We start from the raw sequence: 12,366 nt of genomic DNA, 5'->3' as shown, positions 1-12,366 counted from the left end.
CCTGGTGTGTTGGAGGAACAGTGTGTCTGGAGCAGAATGAGTCGAGGGGAGAGAGGGAGAGGGGGAGGACAGGGAGGTGATAGGGGCCAGGGCCGTGAGGAAGACTAGGGTTTCCTCCAGGGAAGTGGGATCCCTGGGGGGCTGTGGGCAGAGGAGGGCGGGACGTGACTCGGACGTTTGTGATCACTTTTATTATCTTGGCTGCGTTTCTCTGCCCTCACGGTGCTGTGGCAGCCTGTGAGAAGGGGAGGAGCACACCCAGGGTTTCCCTCCTCCCCTGCCACCTTTGGGAAGGATTGGCTGGGAGGTTAGCGTTTGGGGGACATCCCCATTTTGTTCCCCAGCTGTTTGGCAAACACAGCGATGGCTCCAAGGAGATGACTTAGGGGTCATCAGGCTGTGTCTGAACCCTCCCTCCTCCCAGCTCGGTGCCCAGAGCCACCAATGGGGTCTGGCCCCTACCCCCCCAACACACAACTGGGATCCCTGTTCCAGGAGCAGTCGGAGGGAAACTTAGCTCAGGGAGGGCGTCATTTGTCTGCCGGCCTCTGCACCAACCCACAGACAGCCCACTCTGCACATAGACTCTGCGGCTGCATTTGAATCCTGTCTCTGCCGCTTTCTGGCTCTGTGGCCTCAGGCAGAGGATGCCTCCTCCAAGAAGTCACCCTGGGTTGTCCCAAGCCCACCAGGCCTGGATCTCACTCCCAAAATCCCCCGGCTCTTTTGGCACCCTGGACCCGTCTGCATTTTGGCCCTAATTTCTCGAGGGAAATCCCTCCTGGAGATTGACACATCCCCTCCCTGCCCAGGAGAGACCCTGTTCTTTCTGCCTGGACAATGCTAAGCTAATGTTTGTTGAGTACCTGCTGGGTACCAGGCACTGGGGTAAACAGGTCACATGCTTGACCATGCTTCGCACTCAGAACTGTCCTATGAGTTGGCCCATTTAGCCAAATGTTTATTAAATGCTGTGTGTGCACCAGGTATAAATTGATTGCGGGAGACCTTGCTGGGAACAAAACAGGCCTGAGGGAGGAGAGAGAGGGAGCTGCGTGTTATGGGGAAGGGCCCTCGGGTAGAAGGAAAGCATGTGCAAAGGTCCTGGGGAAGCACCATGCCTGGTGCGTTGGAGGGACAGCAAGGAGTCCCATGTGCTGGAGCAGAATGTACAGGGGGGGCAGAGAGCTGGAAGAGGTGAGGACGGGGAGACAACAGGACCTTGTGGGCCACGGTGAGGAGTCTGGAAGGGTAAACTGAGGCCCCAGGGTGTTCACTGGCCGAGGTGTCCCAGCAAAGCAGCAATGAGCGCGCAGGCAGTGCCTCGGGGCATGGGATGGCCCCAGAATCCATCAAGCCAGTGGGGGCGGGCCGTGGGCAGAGGCCGCCTGGTGCTGATAGCAGGGGAAAGGTGCCGGGCCCAGGGCCCACGCGGGGCAGGGCAGGCTGCACGTGACTACCCAGGGCCCTCCCCCAGCTGGCTGCCTGCCTCTGCGGGCGGGGCCGTGCCTGCCCCAGACCCTATAAGGCCTGGTAGCCGAGAGCAGAGCCCGCTGCCCGCTGCACCTCCTGTGGCTCCGGGGGCCCTCACTCACTCCAGGTGAGAAATGCCAGGGCAGGGCTGGGGCTGGGGGTGTGGCCGGGGGGGCTGCCCAGGGACCCCTCTTCACACATCCTCTCTGCCCCCTTCCAGCTGCTCAGGGTCTGATCACCATGTCTGCCCCAGACAAAGGAGGCCGGGATCCTCCCAAACCCAAGGGCAAGGTAAGGGGAAGGCGTAAGAGGGGGAGATCCCTGCCAGGGCCTGAGACACCCCCCCCAGAGCCTTGAGAAGGTGACCTCCCCGTACTGGGGTCCACAGGGGCTTCCCAGGTGGGGCGGGAAGGCTCCGAGAGCCGTGGAACCCACGCTTCTCTCCTGTCCCAAGCTGAAGGGCGAGGGCAGGAGAGGGGGACGCGAGCAACTCTCAGCTCCTTCTTCACTGTGATCTTGAGCCAGCCATGGCCCCTCTCTGGGCCTCGGTTTCCCCATCTGTGAAATGGGGGCCGTGAAAGGAAAAGGTCTTTAGAGACCCAGAGGATGACCTTCTCCTCTGTATGGGAGGCAGGCTGACCCTGCCCATTCGCCAGACAAGGAAACTGAGCCTCAGAGAGGCTAATACTCCTTCCTGGGGCCACCCAGGAGCAAAAGTGAGGTGACCCAGGAACCCAGGGCTGTCTGAGGCTTTCCCTGCCCTGCCCCTAAGGCCTGGCCCTGCCCTTTTGTCCCCTATAGACCCTGGGGAGCTTCTTCGGGTCTCTGCCTGGCTTCAGTTCTGCGCGGAACCTGATGGCCGGCGCCCACAGTTCAGCGAAAGAGGCCCGGCCCGTCGCGGATCCCACAGCCGCCTCTGCCCGGCCCCAGACTGATGGTGAGTGGACAGCTCCATGGAAGCAGGGGCTCTGGCGGTGGGCCCCAGGAAGAGACCCCCCAGCGGGGCTTCTGGCTATTTGGGGGTGGTTCATATGCGTTAGCAACATCTCATAGACGCGACGGGCTGGCATGCTCATTCAGCGCCAGATGGGGAAACTGAGGCATCAAGACGGCAGGTGAGTGGCCCACAGCAGCATGAGCAGGAACAGAGGGGTTGGGAACACAGCCTGGCTCCCTGTGATGTCCCTTACTGTCTCGACCCCTCGCCTGCCTCCCACCCCATTTCTGATGCACCATGGACCAGAGACTGAGTGTTCCCCATGTCTGAGCTCACTGAGGATTTCCCCTCCCCGTTCCCAGAAAGGGGCACTGGCTTCCAGGGGATCACACAGCCTGGGGGGGCCCTCCACGCTTTGGGCCGCCCCAGGGCACGCAGAGGGACTGATGCAGGGGAGCCTGGGGGTGGGCGGCTGCCTGGACCGGGCCTCCCTCTGGGCCAGAGCCCCGAGCAGCTGACTTCTGCTCCACATACCCAGGCCCAGTGGGCAGCTGCCGGCTGCGGCAGGGTTGGGGGGGGCGGGGCCCTGAATCCTCTTCCTGCGGGCCCCCTCCGGGGAGTGTCCAGGCAGGGAAAACTCCAGAGAGGAGCCCGAGACCCCAGAGGTCAGGGGAGCCTCTGGCAGGGCCAGCGACAGCACCAGACCAATGGCCACGGGTGTCATCTTCCGCTGTCCCTGGCAGGGTGGCTGGGACATTCCTGACCTTTCAGGCTGTGCCCACCGATTACGCAACGGGCACTGGGGTGGCTGATGCCAGCCCACGTCCCTCGCCCTTCCTGGTTGCCTGACCAGCTCCTGTCCTCCCAGCAGCCACCAACCTGGACCCAACAGAGCGCGGGGAGAAGCTGCCACCGCCTTCGGATCAGGTGAGAGGTGCCGGCTGAGCCTGGTGGCCTCTGCCTCCTTCTGGGGCCCCTCCCGGGCTGTGTCGGTTCCTGCCTTCTGAGGGGCTGTCATAGGCCAAGCCGAGGGCAGACCCTTGTGTGTGTCCTGCTGTGGGATTCCCGGCACTGGTTCCCTTCTGAGCTTCTGTTGGCACGTCGGTGACATGGGCACGGTCCTGCCCCCTTGCCGGACATGGCAAGGCTCTACGCGCTTTGGCTGAGTGCTTTCCACACGCTGCTTCAGAGTTGACCAGCCCCAGGAGGAAGGGAGCCGGAATAACCCACAAGGCAGGTGAAGCACAGAGAAGGCGAGCAACCTGCCAAAAGTCACACAGCAAGGCATGGTATGGTAGTACCTGAACCTTGGGCAGGTGGAGGCTGCCCCGATGACGGGGGTGGGGGGTGCTCTCGATGCCAGGAGCACCCTTTCCCCCGAGTCCCGGCGAGCCCAGACGTCCGCAGACACTGGCCAGTGTCCCGTGGAGGGTGGGAACACGCCGGTGCAGGAGCCCCGGATTACGAACAGCACACTTGGGCTTGAAACTGCGTGCCGGCACTCTGAGACCATCACCACCTTTGTTGGTTTAACTAACTGGAGAAACCGCCCTTGGGGAGGTCAAAAGTGATGAAAATCACTGACAGCGTCCCATGACTCAACCCCAACACTTGTCCCTGTCCTTTTGCAAGTATTACTCTTCTAAATGTTGATTCTCCTCCCTCACTTGAAGACGTTCCGTTTAATAAGTGACTTGGTCTCCCGACTCATGGGGAAACCAGGCTTGAAATCTGCCAAAAGTTAAGAGTAGGCAGGGTGAACCCACGGTGTCATTCGGTGAGTGGCACTGAGCCCAAGCTCAGGGGACTTTGGCAAGGGCTCCCGAGCTGTAGGGACCTGCCATCAACAATGGGGATGATCTGGCGCCGGGACAGGGCTGGTTGAGGCTGGATACGTGCACGAGAGGAAAGTTTGTCAGGCGGGAGGTGAGCGGCAGGCTTTCTGGGGGACAGTCCCCCTCCTGAGGCACACAGAGGATCAGCTTGGCTGAAGTCTGGGGTGTAATGTCTCCAGCTCTCCTTTTGACCACATGTGTTCTTTCTGATCAGATGATCTCTGGGGCAAAGGACCTGGTGTGCTCTACGATGACCAAGACCAAGGGTGCCATCTCCTCCGGGATGGCCAACATGGTGGACACAGCTAAAGGTGTGGTGCAGGGAGGCCTAGACATGACCCGGTCTGCACTCATGGGCACCAAGGAGACTGTGGCCACTGGGGTCACAGGTGCAGTGGATGTGGCCAAGGGCACTGTCCAGACTGGCCTGGATACCACCAAGACTGTCCTCACGGGCACCAAAGATGCAGTGTCCACGGGGGTGACAGGGGCAGCAAACATGGCCAAGGGAGCCGTGCAAACTGGGCTCAACACGACCCAAAACATCGTCACAGGCACCAAGGACACCGTATGCAGCGGGGTGACCGGTGCCGTGAATGTGGCCAAAGGAGCTGTCCAGACTGGCCTGGACACCACCAAGACTGTCGTGACAGGTACCAAGGACACCATGTGCAGTGGTGTGACCGGTGCTGTGAATGTGGCCAAAGGAGCTGTCCAAGGAGGTCTGGACACCTCAAAGTCTGTCCTCACGGGCACCAAAGACGCAGTGTCCACTGGGCTCACTGGGGCAGTCAACATGGCCAAGGGCACTGTCCAGACTGGCCTGGATACCACCAAGACTGTCCTCATGGGCACCAAGGACACCGTGTGTAGCGGGGTGACCGGTGCCATGCACGTGGCCAAAGGAGCTGTCCAGACTGGCCTGGACACCACCAAAACCGTCCTGACTGGCACCAAAGACACTGTGTCCACTGGGCTCACAGGTGCAGTGGGTGTGGCCAAGGGCAGTGTCCAGACTGGCCTGGACACCACCAAGACTGTCCTCACGGGCACCAAAGACGCAGTGTCCACTGGGCTCACTGGGGCAGTCAGTATGGCCAAGGGCACCGTGCAGACTGGCCTGGACACCACCAAGACCGTCCTGACTGGCACCAAAGACGCAGTGTCCACTGGGCTCACAGGTGCAGTGGGTGTGGCCAAGGGCACTGTCCAGACTGGCCTGGACACCACCAAGACCGTCCTCACGGGCACCAAGGACACCGTGTGCAGTGGGGTGACCGGTGCCATGAGCGTGGCCAAAGGAGCTGTCCAAGGAGGTCTGGACGCCTCAAAGACTGTCCTCACGGGCACCAAAGATGCAGTGTCCACGGGGGTGACAGGGGCAGCGAACATGGCCAAGGGAGCGCTGCAAACTGGGCTCAACACGACCCAAAACATTGTCACAGGCACCAAGGACACCGTGTGCAGCGGGGTGACCGGTGCCGTGAACGTGGCCAAAGGAGCTGTCCAGACTGGCCTGGACACCACCAAGACCGTCCTCACGGGCACCAAAGACGCAGTGTCCACTGGGCTCACAGGTGCAGTGGGTGTGGCCAAGGGCACTGTCCAGACTGGTCTGAACACCACCAAGACTGTCCTCACGGGCACCAAGGACACCATGTGCAGTGGGGTGACCGGTGCTATGAATGTGGCCAAAGGAGCTGCCCAGACTGGCCTGGACACCACCAAGACCATCGTCACGGGCACCAAAGATGCAGTGTCCACTGGGCTCACTGGGGCAGTCAGTATGGCCAAGGGCACCGTGCAGACTGGCCTGGACACCACCAAGACCGTCCTGACTGGCACCAAAGACACCGTATGCAGCGGGGTGACCGGTGCTGTGAACGTGGCCAAAGGAGCTGTCCAAGGAGGTCTGGACGCCTCAAAGACTGTCCTGACTGGCACCAGAGACACCCTATCTACTGGGCTCACAGGTGCACTGGGTGTGGCCAAGGGCACCGTTCAGACTGGCCTGGACACCACCAAGACCGTCCTCACGGGCACCAAAGACGCAGTGTCCACTGGGCTCACTGGGGCAGTCAGTATGGCCAAGGGCACTGTCCAGACTGGCCTGGACACCTCAAAGACTGTCCTGACTGGCACCAAAGACACCCTATCTACTGGGCTCACGGGCGCACTGGGTGTGGCCAAGGGCACTGTCCAGACTGGCCTGGACACCACCAAGACTGTCCTCAAGGGCACCAAGGACACCGTGTGCAGTGGGGTGACCGGTGCGGTGAATGTGGCCAAAGGAGCTGTCCAAGGAGGTCTGGACGCCTCAAAGACTGTCCTCACGGGCACCAAAGATGCAGTGTCCACGGGGGTGACAGGGGCAGCGAACATGGCCAAGGGAGCGCTGCAAACTGGGCTCAACACGACCCAAAACATCGTCACAGGCACCAAGGACACCGTGTGCAGCGGGGTGACCGGTGCCATGAACGTGGCCAAAGGAGCTGTCCAGACTGGCCTGGACACCACCAAGACCGTCCTCACGGGCACCAAAGACGCAGTGTCCACTGGGCTCACTGGGGCAGTCAGTATGGCCAAGGGCACCGTGCAGACTGGCCTGGACACCACCAAGACCGTCCTCACGGGCACCAAGGATACAGTGTCCACTGGGCTCACAGGTGCAGTGGGTGTGGCCAAGGGCACTGTCCAGACTGGCCTGGACACCACCAAGACTGTCCTCACGGGCACCAAGGACACCATGTGCAGTGGGATGACCGGTGCCGTGAATGTGGCCAAAGGAGCTGTCCAAGGAGGTCTGGACACCACGAAGACCGTCCTCACGGGCACCAAAGATGCAGTGTCCACGGGGGTGACAGGGGCAGCGAACATGGCCAAGGGAGCCGTGCAAACTGGGCTCAACACGACCCAAAACATCGTCACAGGCACCAAGGACACTGTGTGCAGCGGGGTGACCGGTGCCATGAACGTGGCCAAAGGAACTGTCCAAGGAGGTCTGGACACCTCAAAGACTGTCCTGACTGGCACCAGAGACACCCTATCTACTGGGCTCACAAGCGCACTGGGTGTGGCCAAGGGCACTGTGCAGACTGGCCTGGACACCACCAAGACCCTCCTGACGGGCACCAAGGACACCGTGTGCGGTGGTGTGACCGGTGCCATGAATGTGGCCAAAGGAGCTGCCCACATGGGCATGGACACCTCCAAGGCCATCCTGACGGGCACCGAAGATGCAGTGTCCACTGGGCTCACCGGTGCAGGGAGTGTGGCCACAGAGGCAGGGCAAACTGTCCAGAATTGGTTACCCGGTACCCAGGACAGTGTCTGGAGTGGACTCACCAGTTACAGAGCCCCAGGCAAAGGCGGGGAACAGGCCATCCTGAGACCCCAGGAGGCTCTGTCCTCTGGGTTATCCAGCGCCCCGGACACTCTCTGTGCGACCCTGGACCTTGGCAGGGAAGCCACTGCTGCGGCAACAGGCACCCATGGGGCCCCCCTGGGCAGGGAGAATGCAGGACACGCAGGAGCCATGAGCTTCGCGACTCCGCGGGACGAGCTGGGGGACCTGGGGGAGATCTTCTATCCCATGGATGCCAAGGAGCAAGGTGAGAGCAGCGCGGCTGGGCCCACCTCCCAGCGGGGCTGGGTTTCTGCAAAACCCAAGCCCTGGATTCTCCAGGGCCCTCTCGGATTGAGGAATCCCATCTTCCTTTCCAGCTCAGCTTGCCGCCTCTGAGCCTGGGCCAAAGGTGCTCACGGCTGACCGCGGCAGCTACTTTGTGCGTCTGGGCGACCTGGCTCCGGGCTTCCGGCAGCGGGCGTTCGAGCACGCCCTGAGCCACCTGCAGCACGGCCAGTTCCAGGCCCGGGCTGCGCTGGCCCAGCTGGAGGAGTCCTTCGAGCAGGTGAGAGCCTTGCCCTCCCCACGGCCCCTTCTTCAGAATAGCTCCCCAGGCTCCCCCAGCCACGCGCGGAGACTGCGAGGATTTGCAGGGCCCTGTGGTCGGGGATCTGGCCGCACCGCTGACACCCGCCACTCACGCTGGGGGGCGGGGGGCGGTGCTGGGCCGCATGCACATGGTGAGGGACCCCCAGCTCTGAGCACCTCCGGGTTCCCAAGGTCACAGGTTTAAGGTGTTCGGATACATCGGCCTCACTTACATGTGCAGTGAGGAGCCCGGGGATACCGCCTCCTTCAGGACCCCCAGGATGTGCCCTCGCCACGGTGCGTTCAATCAGGGCCCCGGGCTCTCTGCTGAGCCACGGTCTGAAGACCACTGGTCCAATCCAGTGAGGTGCAGACGGGATGATCGGGCCCCGGGGACACTGGGCCATGTCTGGGGGCATCTGTAGCTGTCATGACTGCGAGCAAAGGTGCTCCCGGCGTCGAGGGGGCTGGGCCCGGGATGGTGCTCAGCCCCCACCCAGCGCTCAGGGACAGGGGACCGGCCTGACCCAACAGAGGTTTTTGTTAGAGGGTCACTGTGGCTACTGAAGGGAGAACAGATCAGTGAGGTCTTTGCAAAAATCCTGGCAAATGGCATGATGGGGCCTCAGGGCTTAGTGTCAGTGAGAGCGAGAGGCACCCATGTCCCAGATGTGCCTCTAGAGCAGGGTTGCCAAGGTCTGTGGGCAGGCTAGATGTGGGGCACAAGAAAGAGGGATCCTAAAGCACCTCAGAGATTTTTAAAAAAACGATTTTTTTAAAGCATCTTATTTAAGTAGCATCTACACCCAACATGGGGCTCGAACTCACATCCCCAGGATCAAGAGCCGCACGCTCCCCCAACTGAGCCCGCCAGGCACTCCGTGTGGGAGATTGTTAGCAGGGGACCCCAGGGGGGTGCCGAGCGGGTTGGGAGTGAACAGCGAGAGCTTGGTTTTGGACGGGGGAACCTGGAAGTTGACTAGCGGGCCCCAGATGGGAGTCGCGGCAAGGTGTGCTAGGAGGGTAATCACAAGTTAGGAGTCCACACCTGGCCCATGTACTGTCCTCCCACGAGCTGCTGGGACCATGAAGATGGGTCAGCTAACTGCTGGTGGGGCTGGGGAGGCTCCTATGTGCCGGGGACCCAACAATCAAGGAAGAAAAGCTGCCAAAAGAACTTTATCTCCACCCAGGGGAGAGATAAACAGCAAACAAGCAAATATCTGCGATAAGTCGACAGTTACGTGCCTCTGAGGAGAGTAATGAAATCTGACAAGGAGGGACTAGGGCCACCGCACTGGGTGGCTGGGGAAGGCCTTACCTGGAGGACAACCTAGAGCTGAGATTGGGTGGGCACCACATGAAAGGCCAGAGGAAGCATGCTGCAGGCTGAGCAGGCAGCATGTGCAAAGGCCCTGAGGCAACAGCATGCTGGAAGTGGTTAGAGGACAAAATGAGGCCAGCGTGTCCAGAGCAGAGGGTGACAAAGTGTCAGCAGGAGACGGCGGTCTGGGAAGTCCCAAGGAACAGTGCAGGCCATGGTGAAGAGCTGGATTTTATCCAAAGGGCACTGGGGAGCCAGGGGAGGGTTTTGAGGTGGGAAGTGACAAGTTTATTATTTGGTCTCTGACAAGCCCAAAGAGAATAGGGATTATTGCCCATTGCTGGCTCTAAACTTGTGGCTTTTCCACCATGCCACGGAAAGGTCTAGGCACGAGGTTCCAGGGCCAGTCCCAGGAATGTCCCCAGGGGAGTGTGTGTGAAAGGATCTGCTGAGAAGCCATAATTCCTCTGCTGGACTCTCTTTCTAGATTGAAAAGGCCAAGCAGGCTCCAGAAGGCCAGTCATGGGTGGACCAGGGTCTGAGCAGCAGAGTGGAGGAAGGCGTTCCCCAAGAGGTATGTAAGAAAGGGGCATGGCCCCCGCTCTTCTCCTTCAACCCCTGCTTACCTCACCCCTACCTCCCCTGCAGGTGCTGGACTCCAGGGCTCTGTCCAGGGCCTGCGGCCTCATCCAGCAGCTGCACGTGGCCTACAGCACCCTGGCCTCCAGCCTCCAGGGCCTCCCCTCTGAGCTCCAGCAGCAGGTTGGGCGGGCGCGCCACGGCCTCTGTGAGCTCTATGGCCTGGTCTCCTCGGCCCGTTCCGTGGGAGAGCCGCCGGCAGAGCGCCTGGCCCAGAGCCGCGGGGCGGTGCGCCAAGCATGGCGGGAGCTGGAGCAGATGCTGGAGAGCGTGCAGCACGGCCCGCCGCTCTGCTGGCTCGTGGGGCCCTTTGCCCTGCACCCCACTGGGCAGCAGCTGTAGGGCCCTCCTGCCCACAGAGCCCTCTGTAGAGCCTGCTCCCCAGCCCCAAACCAGCTCCAACCCCCCGAAGGTCTGGACTCTGCCAGCTGGTGCTGCCTGGCACCTACGGGGGCACCGAGGACCTTTGAGTCTGGCCATGCCGCACACCCAGCTCTGGCCCTGCCTATGCCGTCCACCCTTTCTTCCCAAGCACCGCTGGGCCTTCTCCTGGCCTAGGGGCCCAGAGCCGCGAAGACCGCTGACAGAGGGCATTCTTCCCCTGACGGTCTTGAGCAAGTCCTCCTATTAGCAAGACAAGTGGAAACATCCCTAGGTCTGGAAGGTTCTCCATTCAGCAGCCTCAACTAGGCGCCCCTTTATCTTTGGGGCACCCCAACCTGGGTCCTTTAGCTACCAGTGCCGCAGGTGCTCCTCCATCCTGGGCTCCCGGAGCCCCGTCCTCATGCCAGACGCACACACCCGGCCCTCAGCAAATCGTGTTCCATGCACCAGAAGGTACCAGAATGCTACGGTCACCTGGCGCAGGCCCCTACCGTCTCTGCTGACGTCCAGTGCGGCCGAGGGGCTCTGAGAGGCGGAAGCCGCAGCAGTCACAACAGCCGTGCGCTGGCCCGGATGGGGGACCGGACTGGGCCTCGGCCCACCCCCAGAGCTGGTGTTTGGTGGTCCCCAAGGCCCTGGGCCGAGGAAGAAGTGAGGGGACTCCCCCGTGGGGGATGGGGCCCTGGGGGTCCATGACAAAATGTGCTCAACGCGGTCCCACGCCCACCCCAGGCTGCAGAACAGGGGCAGGGATGCATGTAGGGTCCCCTCCTCCCCGGCCACACTGTCCCTAAATGCCCAGGGCAGCCACGCAAGGTGGGTGGCACGTGGGGAAGCTGAGGCTCCCCTTCACTGGGCCTCCCCTGTCCTCCAGCCGGGGGGAGCCCAGCCAAGCAAGCCCCCGCTTCCCGGAACCTGTATCCCACCCACAGCCCCCCATCAGGTTCCCTCCCTCCCTCAAGGAAGGCTTGAGGCGCCCTCACACCAGCCCCTTCCCAGAAACAATGGGGTGCTCCAAGCTCAGGACGCAAGGCCGTCATTCACCAAAGGGTCACCATTGGCTCCCAGCCATGGTGAGACCTGTGTGCGGGTCAGGTAGCCCCTCGGGCCTGTTGCTCCTCAGTCTCCGCCACAGGCAGAGGCGCTGGGCGCACAGCCATTCGTGCAAACTGAGCGGTCACCAGAGCTCCAACCCAGCCAGCCCAAAGGGAGGGTCGCCAGGCTCAGAAGTCCCACACCCAGCACGGCCTTGGCTGGGACGGAGGCAGATGACCGGGGGCGGGCAGAGGACACACGGTGTCGCCACTACTGATGCAGGGGCCTGGCCGGGGACCGCACACACGGTCCAAATCCCCGTGTCGGCCCCGGGAGCCTGGGGTCCCTTTACAGGTGAGGAGCGAGAGGCCCAGAGGGGGAGGGACACTTGTCCACGGTCATGAAACAAGGCCTGCCCCACAACGCTTACGCCCTCTGAACATCAAGGACAACGGCTAGCCCACAGCACCCCCCGAGACCTGAATGGCTTGAGCGCCCCGAGCGGCTGGTGCCAGGGACCCGGGTCTCACCCGCAGCCCGGCTAGGAGCAGGAACTGGAGCAAGGCCCTTCGAGAGTGTCTGGTCCCTGGCGGCCGCATGCAAGAGCATCAGACCACAGCCTCCGCCTCCCACCTCCCCTCTCCTTCACCGCCAGCCCTGCAGGCCCACGCTGGGCGGGGCAGTGTCAGACCCAGTTCACACTCGCCGTGAATGGTCACTTTGTGGCTTAAACCTTTGTCCCTGGACAGCTGCACCAGCAACCCTAGAAAACCGAGCCAATAAAAATGACTTTCATTAAAAAAAA

General features: G+C 61.8%; 1 protein-coding gene across 3 annotated transcripts; it reads left to right on the top strand.

Moving 5' to 3' along the window:
* The first annotated feature begins 1,554 nt into the window (after positions 1 to 1,554).
* Positions 1,555 to 12,366, top strand: PLIN4 (perilipin 4). Of its 3 annotated transcripts, XM_045990873.1 has the most exons (9): positions 1,555 to 1,600; positions 1,694 to 1,764; positions 2,275 to 2,410; positions 3,279 to 3,337; positions 4,460 to 4,898; positions 5,691 to 7,856; positions 7,969 to 8,156; positions 9,991 to 10,077; positions 10,152 to 12,366. In XM_045990873.1, the coding sequence occupies exons 2-9, from the start codon at positions 1,714 to 1,716 to the stop codon at positions 10,482 to 10,484; spliced, it is 3,459 nt and encodes a 1,152-aa protein (XP_045846829.1). In that variant the 5' UTR covers positions 1,555 to 1,600; positions 1,694 to 1,713; the 3' UTR covers positions 10,485 to 12,366. The 3 variants fall into 3 exon arrangements, with proteins under 3 accessions (XP_045846829.1, XP_045846828.1, XP_045846827.1); XM_045990872.1 differs by having other exon boundaries at positions 3,282 to 3,337; positions 4,460 to 7,856; XM_045990871.1 differs by having other exon boundaries at positions 4,460 to 7,856.

Source organism: Meles meles, chromosome 20 (assembly GCF_922984935.1).
Source record: "Meles meles chromosome 20, mMelMel3.1 paternal haplotype, whole genome shotgun sequence".
NCBI classification, from domain to species: domain Eukaryota; kingdom Metazoa; phylum Chordata; class Mammalia; order Carnivora; family Mustelidae; genus Meles; species Meles meles.
The sequence above is the reverse complement of the archived record's forward strand: the minus strand, read 5'-3'. Positions and strand labels throughout refer to the sequence as shown.

What these genes read in the sequence shown, in the direction of transcription:
- PLIN4 (XM_045990871.1), top strand. Translation starts at nt 1,714, where the DNA reads ATGTCTGCCCCAGACAAAGGAGGCCGGGATCCTCCCAAACCCAAGGGC. An exon ending in CATGGATGCCAAGGAGCAAG is followed by an intron (nt 7,857 to 7,968) that starts GTGAGAGCAGCG and finishes CTTCCTTTCCAG; the next exon opens with CTCAGCTTGCCGCCTCTGAG. An exon ending in AGGAAGGCGTTCCCCAAGAG is followed by an intron (nt 10,078 to 10,151) that starts GTATGTAAGAAA and finishes CCTCCCCTGCAG; the next exon opens with GTGCTGGACTCCAGGGCTCT.